Below are 16,767 nucleotides of genomic sequence, written 5' to 3' on the forward strand. Positions count from 1 at the left end.
CATTCAAGTTAAGTCACACTTGCCCCGTAACCCCGATTATACAATGATTCCCACCAAAAAGGCCATCAAGAAGGTACAAACCAGTGCTCCTTATTAGGAACTGGGAGGTCTGGATTTTGTTTGTGATGCATGTGCAATACTGCCCAATTGTTTTTCCCATAGTTAATTGCTCAATATAGTAGCCAAAATATTGTTGGGTTGGTAGTGGTCGTTACCTTGAGAAAATGAAGAAAGATTTTGGAAAGTTACATGTAGTAAAGCAATACCAAAAATGAAGAAAAAAAAAAGAATGTTTTCGATCAATTATGATGCCATTGTTGGTTCTGCTGGGGGGTGGATAATTGAAAATTAATATTCACAAAGCTACATGGGACCTTTTTTTTTTTAAAACTACTAGGTGGATAGTATGTTCACACCTGGATCTTCGTAAAGATCTCTCGGGGTGGGAGGTATATCACTGGGAAATGTTGCTTTTCTACTTCAAATTATAGTTGATACTCATTCCTCCTAAATTTAAACTCGCAACAATGTGATTTATTGATTGTTATCAACTTCAAGCCATCAGTCTGGGACTGATTGACAATTGTCAAGTATTTGCCTAGTTATTTATGCTGAGGACTTGTTATTTCAGTTTACTTTCCGAGAGCGCCTCCACTAGGGAGTAGAATCCCTCCAATGGGGATTGTGGGGAAGGGGGGCGGGTGGGAGGGTCGAGTGTAGATTATCGCAATGTCATCATGTTCTTCACCGTGCTGCACATAAAGCAGCTCTGAAGCAACCTATTTAAAGTCCCTGCCTTCTGCTTTCCCTTCTTACACAAGCTGTATTTATTTTTTTCTCACATCTTTTGATCAACAACCTCAGGCCTGGCTATCCCATCACAAAAATGAGACAACCAAGAACCATGTGCTGAAAAAGCACATGTTCAGAAAACCTGCTATGGTGTCTTTAGTGAGATTGACTATCATGTTCCTATTGTGAAGGTGTGGAGATCGATTCTAGTTGTTCTAGCTAGCCCATACCTTTAGTTCTAGAAGATCCTTTTAAAACGGAGTAAGGGAAAAGTTTTTGGCCAGACTGTAAAGAAGATAGAAGGTTCATAAAGATGTGCTAGATAAGAAAATGATTAATCCTGGTGACTTGAGATTACAAAAGATCCAAACACTTTAAAACTACAAGTAAAGTAGTTCAAACGGGGGATAAATGACCACATAAGCATGAGACGTAAAGAAGTTGAACAGTAACCTCTCTCTCCTAGATAGCTCCTTTGGACCTTCCAGATCCAGCTGAGTAACCTTTTTGGTGGTTTGAGCGGCTCGATTGGGATTTTCTATGTCTATCAACCCTTCCACTCCTTTGCGTTTTTGCTGAGGAAGGAAAACATGAAACATTATTAGTAAAACCATGCGGAGCTAAATGTCCATCGATAAAAAAACATTACTGCCTGATTATAAACCAATTTTCAGGCGTATAATGCATATTACCCTTACAGTGGGCCTAGCAGAACAATCATAGTACAACCAATTCAGCAGCCTGTGCAGAGCAAGTTGCTTGAATGAATGAAGCATTTCTAAAGCGCACAGCGTCTCAAGAGAGTGCCCCCAATCAGACAGCACAACAGGATGTAATAAGGGGTGAATAAGTGTCCCATCAGCCTAAACCAGGGATTGCCAGCGACATAGTAATAGGACTATGTTTTGGTCGGGCGGATCATGGTCATAGGACTGAACTAAAAATATTTAGGGCCTCGCTCTTCATGATATATATATATATATATATATATATAACACACACACACACACACACACACACATATATATATACACACACATATATATACACACACACACACACACACACACACACACACACACACACAAAAAACTGCAAAGCCTTTCAGTGACCAAGATCCAGCCCTGGTCAAAACATAGCCCTATTTCTATGTCGATGGCCATCCCGGTTTTGCATTTTTAAAATCTGGTCACCCCACCCTTACTCCCCCTTAGAGTCGGAGTAAGAATGATTTCAGCTCCTTTTTTAATCTCACTTCTTCAGGAATCTGTCTAAAATAATCTGGCAGGTTATTCCACAGATTAGCTGCTTTCACGGTGTAGGAAGAGCCACTCCTCAGTTTCTGAAAGCGAGGGGTCACAATGAGAACCGCTGAGCTAGAGCACAGCAGCCTCCCAGGGCAGTATGCCTGGACACGGTATACATAATGTTAACAAAAATATATGAACAAGATGCTGAACAGCCTTTCTAACCAAGACATTTCTCTTCTTGATGCTCGGAAGATATTCCTTAACTAAACTCAATACCACCCACCATTTGCAACATGCACTCTTTTGAGACTGCATGCAGTGCTGCAGAATAAGAGGTGCAACAGCTGAAACATATTCCCTTATTTGCATCTGGACAACTAAATGCAGGTGAGGTAAAGCCCTGGCCAGAGTGCCATACCGGAAGAAGAAAGTCGGCCCATCTGATAGTACAATTCACCAAATCGTATTATGCCCAGCAAATGTGCTAGAAAGCCGTTCAAAACGTTCAGGTCTGCACCAAATTTTGGGCCCATGCACAAAACACGAAGGACCCATCTTGCTGCTGAACTAAATTATCTGCTTGCACACTGGCTATTCATTTTCTAAATCCAATATTGTTTTCCTCTAGGCGCAAGACTTCATCATTAGATAAATGCCATCACATCTACAGACTGGACGTCATATTCCCTGAAAATCTTTGTTTTTTTCTCTTTTCAACACTTTTACTACTTCCCTAGTTATTCACAAATTTCACAATAAAACTCCAGATTTCCTGTCCCACATCATTTTCGTCTAAGTTACTTCATGTAGGACAGATAACTTAATACAGTTATTGTCTTGGGCTGCGGCACTCCACTTGTAACTTACTTCTATTTAAAAACGATTAATAGCCCTCGGATTCATGAACCTTAGAGTATGCTTGATCCACACCATGATATTGGCTGGTCGGCAATTGTTTTTACAACCTTTGGTACCATAAAAAATAAATATTGGTAATCATGAATACCAAATAACCTGCATTCTCCCGCCAAAATATCTATGGTAACTCCATTAGCCTGCTTGTGGTTTAACATGTCAAACATTATTATAAAAGCTCTTGCTTTGACAAAAATTAAACCATGCAAAATGGCTAAAATCTAAAATGAGTTGAATAAAAAAAAAAAAAAAAAAAAAAAAAATGAAGAATGCAGCATAAAAGCCTTGTCACATTAGACAGGACATCCCAAAGACAGCATAACAACTAGCTTACTTAAAAACAGTGTTAATATTTGTCTAAAATCAGTGTTAAACATGTTTTTCTCATTTTAGAACACAGTGTTCGGAAAAGATAGAATAGATCGACATGAAATGGAACTTTAAAGGACTTTCTAAAGCAGCAATATTTACAGAGAAATCTTATCCTTACGTTTCTTCATTTATAAAAATTTTAACACACAAAGATTAATTTATCCTTAAAGTAGCGACCGCTACCTGGTAATCGTCGTCATCTTCATCCTCGCTATCATCAGAGTCTTTTTTCTCTTTTGTTGGATCACCTGCTGCTAACTCGCCACCATTTTCAGCAAGGAGCTCCGCTTCCTGTGGAGTAAGCACATGTTAGAAAAATTACATATTACCCTCTGTGACACAAACACAAAAGTGTCCTCAGACCGGTCTCAAGGTTTGTCTTTTGAAGTTCACCTCCGATCTTATTAATCCTACACCAGTTACAACCATTTACATAAATGCAACACTTTTTAAAATTAGGTCGATAACTGCAACATATTCACGGTGGCAGTATGAAAAAAAATGAATTCCAAAGATCAAGACACAAATTCCTGACTGAACAAAAGAGGAAAGTCATGTTGACATGGATGGTGGTTTCACTACCAACACTGAACGCCAAATTGGTACTACTAAACAAGAGTGGGATTGGAAAAGAGGAGGGGTTTGGAGGTGGCAGTAAGGGGCACATGTTACCACAGTTAAACACTATGTGATGAACGGATATCACATTGTGATATTGCAAGCATCTAAATGGAAGGAACAGACAAAACCTGATAAGAAGACAGACCGAAAGGAATGTCAACTTTATGCCTATGATAATGGCATGCACACAAATGTTCCAAACCATTAAATGCAGTGGCTGGGGTGAGAATGGGCATGAATATGGAGGCAATAGAGGGCGACAAACTACAGAAAACTGTCAAATGTGATTAGGTAACCACAACACACAACCAGCCCTGTCCAACTAGGTTGATTGAGGACTTCTGTATTTTAACAACAAAAAAACATACAAAAAAGGAGGAGGAACGAATGCACTAGTCTTATTTTACTTAATTTGGAAGTAACTGCTTAAGCCCTGTAAACCCTATTTAAACTTTAGGTTTGGGTAGTTAAACTGTGTATGGAGTGTAGCTACTTTAAAATGTCTTGCTATAAGCGCCAAACAAATTCACTCGTCCAAAAGTTAAGAATCCAACACACTATTTTAAAAGTTTCACAGAGGCAGTACATGCAAAGTCCAAATGTCCGACTAGTGTCTTTGTGCATGGTATCGTCTAGTATCCCTTGCTAATTCCGGTTACTAGTGGCATATATACAAATTGTGCAACACTAATATGGACGGCCATAGAACACAAATTGGCAATTAAAACATGGCTGCTCCCAGAAAGAAACTAACTAAGCCTTTTGACAAATTTGGACATCATGCAAATCAGATACGCCCGCATGCCAAACAGTCATGTCTGTGGAAAGTGGCATCTAGCAAATCTGTAGGAAATTCACCCACGGATACTGAAAAAATATCATATTTCAAGGCCCAAGAATGCATAGTACTAAAGGCAACAGTATAAATAAAGAAATAAAGCCCCTTCTTGGTTTACTTCAGTCCTACCATAATTTTTTTTAAAGCCATTGGATCAACTTAACAGATTGTGCACCACTAGGTTCTTGAGCCTAAAAAGGCACACAAACATCAGCCATATTTACTACTCCCATAATATATTGATGGGGCAATTACCAAAAATAAAACCTAGCAAGAGTACATAGACTCTCAGATCCACCCCAATACACTCCATCCCAGAAGTTCTACGATAACCATGCCATATTCTTTAAAAAGCCACAGACAGATACAAAGATTCAAACCAATAATCAGATAAATTGCCCTTTAAGTCTCTAGTCTCTCTCAACCATTAACAATTTCACACTCGCCAAATGGGCAGTTTTTAAAGTCACTTTAACAGTTTATTTACAAAACACCATCAATAACTGAAACTCAAAAAATTCTAGCCGTTTAAATCGAACCTTAGAAAAGATCATTAATCTTTCCTGAGGTTGGGCTCTGTTCCCATAGAACTTTTACATGGGCGTATCAAGCCTCTTTTTAAAAAGCCAAATCTGGATATTTTGCAATGTTAGATTAATCACTTCTATCGACTGTAGCTACATCGCTAGAAAATCATGAGACTACACAGTATTCATACTTCGAAGAGAAAAATAATTTCAGCCCAACCAAAGTTCTAAATCTTCCATGGGGGTCACAAAACTGCCTTCGGGCAGTTCTCCAGTTTATCACAACTGGCATTCTGCAGCGGTCAATCATATCTCCCTATGCAATACAATGTGCACATATAATCAATCAGTTTATTAGGAGGTGTGGAATACAATTCTATACTTTTACCGACAATACATGGCAAAAATGCTACATCAGGCATTAGTTTTACTCGACTGCAATTGCTGAAGACCTAACGGGGGTGCAGGGCTGGAAGGTGGAACGGTTGCAAAAGTAATTCCTTCTGGCATCTTTGAGGCAGTAGGAGGCATTGGGAGTGGCCACCACGGTACCAAAAAGGGATATAGCTAGCAAGTGTCCTTCCTAGCTCAATGACGTTGCGGGGTGGACTTGTGTTCAACAAGAAATGCAGGTTTACAAGGCTGCCCTAACAAACATGCAAAGATTTGGGTGTATTTATGATGGACTAGATGCCTTCTATATAACGATGTTGTTCTACTTCTCGAATTTAAACCAGCGACAGCTGGAGGCGGTGGAAAGTTTATGGTCACAAAAAAAGTATAAAATTGGGCGTACATTTTGTTTTTTACATCAACACCAATCTTGGATTTTAAAAATTTTTAAGAGGCGAATAGATGCCAACTTGTTAAAAACCCATCTTGTTAAAACTTAAGTCCTTCTTAGTGATTGAAGAAGCCCCTCCCAATGGTCCCTTCAACTTTGCTCAAACTTCAAGCCCTTTCTTACACCAAGCAACAGTCTATAGCTTTTGAGACAAGTACAGGCAAAGCTAATGGGTTTTGCCTATGAGAAACCCATTGCCGTCTTCACATTTTTTTTTTACATGTTGTACAGCTGTAGTGCAATATGGGTTAAATGTTATTTCGTTTTTATTCTATACTAAATAAAAGTTAATTAGCAATTAAAACACTTGGCCATACAAAGTTTTTGGCACTGCAGCCCAGGGTACCTAGAATAACAGTCACCTCTCCTACAGCCGTGCTTCCCGCTATGGTGTCTGTGACACAGGCATAGCAGGGGGAGATACATATGCAGTGGAGAGACAGGGAGAGTTCCCACCTCTCCATCCCCTCTCAGAGTAAATTTTGCAAACACAAAGTACTGTGTGGTGTGCAAAGCCCCCCAGGGCGCAAAGAAAGAGGCAGAAGAGAATACTAATTTCCGTTAAGTTACCCAAATTACGCGGTGAAGCAGCTTCAGAATAGGCCTGGGTGGTACAATCCGTTCCGCGCGTGGGTATTTTGCGGAATTTAGGTAATTTCGCATTCCGCGGAATTGCCGAAAATTCCGCTGAACTTTTTGCTTCTCCGCGCTTTCAAAATGAGTGTTCGCGTGATATTTCTCCCCGAGCATGCAAACAGCTTTCGCGAACAGAAAAAAAGCATTGCGAACGGGCGGAACAAGCAATTCCGCGGTTTTTACCGTTTCGTGAAAGCGGTTTGCGTGCTCAGGGAGAAATATCTCGCAAACCGTCCTTAGTTCAAAAGCTGCTTTGGGAAGCTCTTACTATACGATGAAAATAAAAAATAAAAAGTATTAGGGAACGAAGGAGCAGATCAATACCGTTTTTCTCTGAAGCTATTTTCGAAGTGGAAGTTGTCGCTATTTTCTGTCTGTAGAGGAGCCACCCAGAACTTGGTGCCTTAGGGTCCCAGAATCAAGCTGATTTGAGACGTTTTTCAAGCTGCAGAAAGAGATCGAGCCAACAGGGTAAAAGGAGTACAGGAGGTTATTATGATTAGTTAACCAACACCTCTTACAATTTTGCCCAGACATGTATGTGTTTTGTTCGCTTTATGGTTGCCTGGTCTGTTTGCTCAAAAGTTTGTCGGTTTTATTTCAGATCAGAAGGTTTTATTTAAATTGTTCTGAAATATGCTTCGCTATAACAGTACTGTTAGGGTGTTCTTTAAAGGAAGTTAGCAGCTCAATCTATTCGATCCCGTTTGAAGAATTATTTTGCTGGATGGCGCAATACTAGAATCCGCCGTTAGATGGCAGTGCAGTCCTTTTACAATGGAAAACTAAGTCCAGAAAAGATCTACTGTAGCGAAGACTGATGAGAAGAAAGTTGTTTTGCGGCTGTTCAAGCGGAGGAGTACAAGCTTGTTAAAAATCCTAAAAGCAACCAGATTCAGTAGTGAGTGAATACCTTCAAGTCATCTTTGATCAGTAAGGCGATTAGACATCAGTGTGTTTATTCCAGTATGGCTGCGTTTTTCCAGTGTGTTTGTTAGCATGTGAGCGTCTGTGGGTGGGGGTGGCTGGAGATGGTTGATAAGAAAGTATTTAACCAAGCATTTGGGGGAGCAAGGCCAGGCGTAGCCTGCTAGCCTTTAAGCTTTTTATATGCTCGGTTTACTTTGTATTTTTGATATAAATAACACATTATTTTTGGAGGTTGCTGGGCCTTAGACAAAATAAAAACAAATCAAATATTGGCTATAAACACTCACATTTTTTTTCTCAAAAAGAACATGTTGCCAGAGTAGTCCCTGGCACTGAAGGTGGGCAGGTGGTTAGGGATGTGCCCGGTCCCGATGTGGAGGCAGATGAGGTCAGGCAAGGATATGAATACGGTGTGCTGCCAAATGTCGAGGAAAGGCAGAATCACCCTGTAGCTTGATTGCAATCGAAGTGATGGCATGTTTGCCTCGGGTCAAGAGGTGAATCCGGGGGGGGGGGTCTTAGAAGTAGTCCTTAAGCGGTGGACCTTGTAGTCCCCTTCGTTGACAGTTCCTTCTCGTTTGAGACTTTGTGGCACAAAATCAGGTTTCTTTTAATATGACGCTTTTTTAAAAGGGACCCCACAGCATAATAACAAGCATTTGCAATGCAACAGGTCTCGCATTGACACGAGTTTGAGCTATTGGCATTGTAAATGACCATGCTTTTTATTTAGGTTTTGTTTTTTGAAACATAAATACAACGCATTGCGATTTACAATGCCAATAGCTTAAACTTGCGTAAATGCGAGACTTATTGCATTGCAAATGCTTGTTGTGTATTTGGAGCATGCTGCCCTGCAGACCAAGTTTGTTGTCCAGCAGGTGCATTCGCTTTGCAACCTGCACCCATGGGTTATTCACCTGCATATGCAGTAGGAATGTGAAGCGCTCTGATATCTGTAAGGATCCTGTTCGCGCTATATAAAACTTTGAATAAATAAATAAATAAACTATACGAGTGTTGGACCCGTCACCGTCTCCACATAATAAGTGCAACAGTTACACAATCAGTGACATTTAAGCAGGCGATCACTCTTCCCTACAGCAGGTGCGATAACCCGCAGTGCTGCAGGCCAAATGTTACCTGCAGACTGCATGAGTCCCTGGAGTACGCTCGCTAACCTGTGAGATTTTAACGGGGGTGGACAGACATCTGCAGCATGTGCTTTAACCAACTGAACTGTCACTGGCATGGGAATGTCTTTCCTCTGGTACAGAAACCCACAACCTGTGGGATTGCAGCATGTGACGTATGTTGTGCAGAGAGGTGCATGCTCGTTCACTCGCAGGTTTCTTTTTAGCTGGAAGTATTATCTGGAAGTTACTAACTATTCAGAAGCACATGCTATCTTACTATAACCAAATTAAATACTGTCTCACTGGGATTGGGGCCTATTGTAACCTGGGGGGAGGTCACACGATCCTTCTTGAAACAGCAGTTACACACTTGGCTTGACATGCTCCAAATGCTACACCATCACGGGTGCACAGAACCAGTAGAGATGCTCCATGTACCAGCACTGCACCAGTGGAGAACCTTTGTGTGCCAGCAATGCGTTAGCAAAGCGCTGTCTTGTGCCTGCACTGTTTCAGTGAACAGCACATACGTGCCAGCAGGTAACCAGTGTACAGCTCCCAGCTGCTCGTGATTCACCAGTGACGACAGTTATTTTTCCATAACTGAAAGAGTGGACAGCCCCCTATGGCCACCGGTACAGCAGTAGACTACGCGCTTTTGATTGCACTGCGCAGATAGACGTCGGACACTGCTCTCTTCTGCCTGTGCTGGATAAGGGAGCATATATGTGGCCAGAACTACACTTCTGGAAAGCTCGTGTGCGCCAACACAGCACAAGAGGACAAATCTCTTCTGCCAACTGTCCAGCGGTGGACAGCTTCCTTGTGTCACCTAGTGGACATCTCCCTTGTGTCAGCACTGCACTTACTTTTCTGCTGCTGCACCTCCAGCGAGTAGGAGCTCTTAGCATAGTGCCTGATCTCACTTCAAGCTCCTTATAAGTTGCCACCATGCCTACCAAAGTGGACAGTTTCTTTGGAGCTCCCTTGTACCTGTATTATAGTTCGTGTGTACCTCTCCTCTGCGAATAGAACACCTCTTTGTGCCAGGACATCCCTAGTGTGCATCACCTTTGTGCCAGTTCATTTCTTGTGCATGTATAAGTGTAAAGCTCCTGTATTGGAGCACTGCAGCTTTTCGAAAGCACCTTGTGCTAAGTATGAAGCATCTTTGTTCCAGCACTGCGTCAGTTCCTTGCGTCAGAAGTGCGCCGTGTCGTATCTCCGTTGCACTAGCATCTCGCTAGAGTCTAGGCACCTTGAGGCTTATTTACAATCCCCTTGCGCCACCCGTACGTCACTTTTCCTATGTTAAAAATGACGCACAAGTGGCGCAAAGGGCATGTAAATAAGCCCCCTTGTGTTTCAGAGCGCTGTTGAAAAGCTCCAGCAAGCCATAAATGAACACGTCCACTGTACCAACCCGTCCCGAATGCGCAACGTTTGTGCCAGCACGACAATAGTGAGCAGTTTTATCACACCCCAGGATAACAATTGACAGCTTCTTTTACTGGAATTTATCATCGGACAGCTCTAGCCTGCCGCATCTGCAGTCACGGTTAGTCAACAACGCTCACATCAACGGAGATCTCCTTGCACGAACATAGTGCCATTGCTCATTGTGCCAACGTTGTACTGTGTGAGACTCTCGTTCTTAAATGCCCATTGTGCCAGCGCTGCACTAACACACAGCTCATTCGAGGCGCTCTTACACTAGCGACTGTACCGCACTGGAAAGCTGTTCTGTGTTCGACAGTCGGCAGCTACCAGTAGCAACATAAGAGGATGTGGCTTAAGGCTAGAGCAGCCGACCTTGAAGCTGAAGACCCGGGTTCGAGTCGGGGGGAGTCGCAAGCATAACGTGATTCTGGGCAAATCACTTAATATCCTGACCCTAAACAAAAAAAATGAATGTGTCTGACTGAGATAGAACTGGTGCTCCTGTAAAGTGCTCCGTTTTCTTCGGGTTGAGTTCGCGCTATAAAAAACTGCAACAGCTATGGTGAATGCCGTCCTAGGCTAAAAGCTGCATCAGTCCTTTTGAGAGCACAGCAACAGTTGTCAGCTCATGTACGCAGCCCCATTGTGCTGGTACTGCAACTGCGGACAGCTCTATTGTGTTGGAGTTACTCAAATTGAAATCTCTTTCGTCTCAGCCCCTCTACTGTGGGCGTTTCCATATTGTCAACACGGCACCGATATGTACTTTATCAAGTCTGAAAGGGCGGATCTTTGGAATGGTCAGCAAGTCAGGTATAAACATCAAAGTGATGGAATGGGACCTTTCCTGACGAAGCAAGGCTGAATGAAGAGAGGAGCATGCCCGTGTGTTGTCTGGGTACAGATGCATACCAATTTAAAAGCAATTCCGCTGACCTTAGACTGCGCTACCGGAATTATGCGATTTTGTGGCTGTGGTGGCGTTTCGCAAAAATGATGAATGTGTCATAGTTTCCATATAATCTTTGTTTAAATAGTGTTAACATATGCAAAATAAGCAGCACTGAAAGCGATCGCTATAATAAAAAAAAGCCCGCGAGTGGCGCGCGCGCCACTGCAGGCATATGTCTTCAATTACCACGCCCGTGTCGGCACGATAATTGAAGACATATGGGCTTTGGTGCGTGTAACAGACACCAATAGGCCATGGGCGGAGCTACGCGACCGCCTATGGCCTATTGCGTGTTCTGTTTACAAACACGCACGCAAAGCCCAATCAAAATGGACCTTGGAAATGAACATGCACGAGCATGTTGAATTTCCAGGTCCATTTTGAAAACCCCTACAAAACGGTTCGCCTACGCGAGCACTGCTATGCAGTGCATCAAGAGGGCTCGCCCTAAAAATGGAGTAGAAATGCATCCAGACCGAGGAGACCGAATTGAAGACTTACCAGCCAGTCGGCCATTTTCTCAGTGATTAGCCCTAGTTAATACAAGATACACCTGTACAACCTGGCGGCATCCATAATTACTAGGAGATGAGTGACCCTAAGGTATACCAACAAATTTCTTTAAGAAGTCACCAGTATCAGGTAGTCACTAGAGATGCAAAATAGAAGTCTATGTTATGACTGCACCTGCAAGACATTGTCAGGGACTAATTTTAACCTTCAGTAATCTTGCGGTCAATTAGATTTCAGGATTAACCTAATTGGCTCACAAAGCTGCACACAGAGAGCCTCTATGGAAAAAGCCTTCAGGTCTTCTAAAGTATTTGTTTTAAGTTTGGGAAACTAGATCATTATTATATCATCGAACCACCACTTGATCATCTCTAATTTATGAATGTGTAGAACAAAAATGGCTATGTTGTTCAATACTATATGGAAACAAGAAAAGAACAGCTATGTAAATCAATATTGGGGTCAAATTTACATAAATCACATTCTCAATAACAATCACCCGCTACTTTATAATAAATGTAGTTTCAATCATATCCTCCGCTTGTTACCACTGCTGACAAAGGGTTTTTTCCCCTGGAAGGAGTACATCACCCAACCTTAGATGGCTTCTTCATTCATGTCTTGGAGGCGAGTGCCCTTACCCCCACACAGTGGGGTGTCTCAGATTTGGAAAATCCTTCAACACACCTCATTGAACGTTTGTGTTTGCAAAGTTGAGACACATGGACTTTGGGGAGGAGGCGGAGAAATTCTTGCCTATGTGTTACATGCTAATCCAATAGAAAGGGCCATCACAGGACACAGAATACCAGACTCGCACAGGCTGAAGAGGGGTACTCGCCAGATGTCCATCCTCTCCTTTGCGGTTCACAATCGCAATGTAACCTAGTGACATTCAAGCAAGAAGGGATTATGGCACAATGGCAATGAGAGTTTTATGCCTCAATGTTCTTCAATGACTGTCTGTGGACAAGCAAATGCACTGCAACTGGAATAGGGATTTTACCAAACTGTTCTGCTCATTATGATCAACCAATAAACGGCTTTCCGTGCTGGCACTGGGAGGGTATCCTATTAATTACTCTTCCCCCAACCCCCTCAAATAAAGCAGCTTTTTACCGGCTTTCGTAAGCATGTCGCAACTGAGAAATCGCTTCAGCGCTGGAACGTGGGTTATCTAGACCCTCTAAATTTGAACATCAAGTATTTTACCACACCTTTGGACCAATAACTATTGCCCCAGTTTAACCAACTGCTCTACTACCAATTAGCCAAGTTAAGCACTCACTATTTAGCAAAGGGGGTCAAGGAGGCCTCCTCACCGACACTGCCACACCCATTACTCTTTATGACCGTTCTCATTTGTCCATGGAATATTTGGCCATCACAACACTATTCTTAACCAGAAATAGTGGTTCTCTACTGTGGCCTTAGCCTAATCAATTCTTTCTTTTCTGGCTTCAGCAGTGCGTTGGACCAACTATTTCTGTCCTTCCATCCCATCATCCTGATAGAAAAAAAACCCTATAGAATCACTCAAAAACTCTTTTTGTTCACTCACAATAATGTGCAGAACCGAATCAGCTGTTATCAGACTTCCTCAGGTCTACGTTAATGAGGCGCAACCACCATTTGGGGTTGTGGACTTTTAGGGCTATTGCTTATTCATGTAAAACATCATTCACTAACCCTCCTCCAACCACACAACCAACAGGGGAAAAAAAACCTAGCACAAAATATCATTAGCACCAGGTTCCAGTTGTGGTTTTTCATCTTACTGCAGCCTTGTTGGCAAATAAAGAGTAATGGCGTAACTCGTTCCACCTAGGTCTTCTCTCCTTGTATACCATTCTGTATGGACAATTATATCCTGCTACATGAGATTGGTAATTACCAACGGAACAGCCAGGTGTGCAAGATTTGCACTCCGCTCCCAATGCGAGCAAGTACTGTCTGATTTTTGGTGGCACTTACAAAAACATTTAAATGCCTTATCAGATCTTTAATCCTCAATAAAACTCAATAACTTCACAAACACACCAATCAAGTTCACCGACAACTCCCTCGCTTGCAATTCATGGAGGAATTTTATGCTCCTTATACTCTTTCAATACCCACTAGCGTATCTTTACCAACAGTCTCAAAGCTGCATTTTTCCCGTTACCCTAAATATTGTGACAGGAATAGCACAAATTGCATGGATCATCCGTACGTACGAAACTATAATCTGGGCATGGTATCAAAAACAGAGGCCTCACGGCACCCGTTTAGTTAGCTGTTAAGGAAAGCAGTTAAACATTATGGGTTGAAGTGAGAATGAAACATAAGAAAAAACTAAACTTTAATTGTATTAGAGAAAGAATTTGTGTAGATCACATACCCTCGCCTTTTCCTTCTCTGCCAAAAGCTGTGCATCGATCTCTTCAGGGCTGGTGTACTGCCGTGCTCGGCCCTTGTGGCCGCCTTTTCTTCCTGTTAGGAGACGGCACAAAAGTTTCCATTTAAATATACTATTTCATTCCTTGTGGTTGATTTAATGCTCATTGGCATTTCTACAGTGCAAACCTGCAAAGTCATATACGTTTCACAAAGGCATGACATTTCTCTTAAAAAATCTGCAAGCACAGGCATCTTTAAAAAAAAAAATGCCCAGAATAACACAATTATGTACACAAGTCAAGTGCCATGGTTGGGATTAGAACCCAAGGACCCCTTTTAACAGTTCAGCCACTAGACCACATCCCTTTCTCCATTACAGTCAGGACCTGTTTTTAATCTTCCTGGATACTGATGGCTCCATGGAACCAGTGCACACCATAAAAAACAAAAGAGCTGAAACCTACCACTGTTGCCCAACATGGTAAATATTATGCTTTGGGTGCCATGTTCAGATAACATGGTATCCGTGCAGGGCAGACGAGAGCTTACGGAAACCTCCATTTCAAAGTTCACCTATTGCTGGTTACCTTGCATTGGGGCTTCAAAAATTATTTTATTCTCTTGGGGGTGGCTTGTAAAGTATTGTAGATTTATAAAAATGCTTATTAACGTGGTTAAGGAGTTGAAGTGCTTTGGGGTAGGGTAGTGTGCTGAGTGAGGAGCCCATAGTTATTTCCAAGTGCTAGCTAGCTTACGTGCTGTAGTTACTTGTATAATTAGAAAACCTTCGGTAAAAATGTCTAATTGTACTTCTACTTCACGGTATCATATAGCTTGTGAGCCAGCACCAAATTGTGCGTCTTCGATATTTAGTCTTATTTCATACCCCCTCCTAACTGAGTCGATCAGTTATCTCATTCTGTGATCTAGTCTTTCACCTTCTATACTCATCCCTATTGAAATCTTCCTGACCGACTGACTGGGCCTTTATAAGCATCCCCGAAATAAGTGTAAATGTAGTTTAACTGCACTACTGCCAAGTTCCAACCAGTAACACTGTGTGCAAAAACAACCAAGCCATAGTAAACTACATGCCCTCCATTCTCCTCAATGACCAATACATAACGTGTATTGGTAAAGCGCACGTATCACCCAAGCTTGGGTCTCAACGCTGAATAACAGATATTTATTGTTACCCAAATCAATGGTACTCATTTTATCGACCTGAGATGGATAAAAGGCTGAGTGGACCCGCTAGTGATTTCGACCTGTGCCCGTGCGGTTGAACACAGGCCCCTACAGTGGATGTCCACTAAGCCACCAGAATTAGAGGCACAGATCGACACTCGAAGGTTCTTGCTAGACGCAGGTATTCATCCTTGCTTCCTGACAGAACCTTGTACTCCATCCTCATCAACGATGTATTTGAGATGCTCTTCTGGGGGACGCTCCATATTTAAGTCATGATCTAGACTAGCATGCAGGCTTTCACTTTTTAGGCCTCGCCTAGGCAACGCATGGTCTTTTCGAGACATGATGTATCGAGACTGTGGGCTTTAAGAACCGCCCCTTTTTAAATGGCTCCTTTTACTGTCCTGCCTAAATGGCCGCTTTTCATTGGTTGATACGGTTAGTAAGTAGTACATCCCTTTTTGGGTTTCGCCTGCCGAAGGCTGCGCTCTGCGCAGGCGAAATCCTTTGTTTACCATAAGGACTTCGGGAACGTCCCCCGGCTCCCATTGGCTAGCTCCATAAATGAAGGCTAGCCATTGGAAGCCGGATCTGTCCGTCAAGGCCGGACCAGATTCGGGGGGGGGGTTTCCCGATCTTTTTTCCCTCTCCACCCACTTCTGTTCGTCATCACGGTGGTGGGTGGGTGTTATTTTTTTTTGGGGAGTCCGCCTGTTTTCTTCTTTTGCTAAGTGTTTGTTGTTGGAGTTGGCTGCAAGATTCGAGTTCCCACGAGGCGATCAGGTAGGGAGCATTTTGTTTAGAAATATGCGTGCGCCGTGATCCTTCCCCCCCCCCCTCCCGCCGTCCGTGTCCTCTCCCGCCCCCCTCCCGCCGTCCGTGTCCTCTCCCGGTCCTCTCCCGCCCCCCTCCCGCCGTCCGTGTCCTCTCCCGCCCCCCGTGTTTGCCGCTCCGGACGTCGCGGTACAATGTTGGGACACTCTTTTGGTCACGTCGGGACACTTTCCTTCTCCTCGGGTCGCCGTCCTGAGGTCTGGTGTTGCGTCGATGTTATAGATCCGACGTGCTGCTGTTGCGATGTTTACGGTGAGTGGGGATGAGAGGTGTCCGCTCGTTTCTTTGTCCCTCGGTGTTTGTTTTGGTTGTCTCGCGGTCTAGGAAATGGCAAAGGGATATCTATGAAATGACCGGGTACTCTCAGCGGTCAAAGCTAAAAGATTGAGCCCATTTTGTTAACCCTGTAGTGTGACGGGAGTAACTATTCCTCCACGGTCCTGTTGCGAGGCGTTTGTGTCGGGGCCTCGCGCCTGAGCTATTGCGCGGATGTCGGATGTAGGATCTTGGAGACTTGTGAGGGGATCGGGGACTGTGTGGCGTATGGTATCGGTCATGGCACCCATCCCGGGCCTCCGAGGCCGGGTGGTTGTGTGT

General features: G+C 43.1%; 1 protein-coding gene across 2 annotated transcripts in view; it reads right to left on the reverse strand.

The window, feature by feature from the left end:
* The window catches only part of PDAP1 (PDGFA associated protein 1), a 52,264-nt gene that overhangs the window by 14,837 nt on the left and 20,660 nt on the right, over nucleotides 1-16,767 (reverse strand). For both annotated transcript variants that reach the window (XM_078665053.1, XM_078665054.1), the window contains exons 2-4: nucleotides 14,147-14,238; nucleotides 3,513-3,620; nucleotides 1,246-1,367 (exon numbers count right to left, since the gene is read on the reverse strand). In XM_078665053.1, coding sequence (XP_078521179.1) covers nucleotides 1,246-1,367; nucleotides 3,513-3,620; nucleotides 14,147-14,238 — 322 coding nt within the window. The remainder of the gene's footprint in view (nucleotides 1-1,245; nucleotides 1,368-3,512; nucleotides 3,621-14,146; nucleotides 14,239-16,767) is intronic.

Source organism: Lissotriton helveticus, chromosome 10 (assembly GCF_964261635.1).
Source record: "Lissotriton helveticus chromosome 10, aLisHel1.1, whole genome shotgun sequence".
NCBI lineage: Eukaryota > Metazoa > Chordata > Amphibia > Caudata > Salamandridae > Lissotriton > Lissotriton helveticus.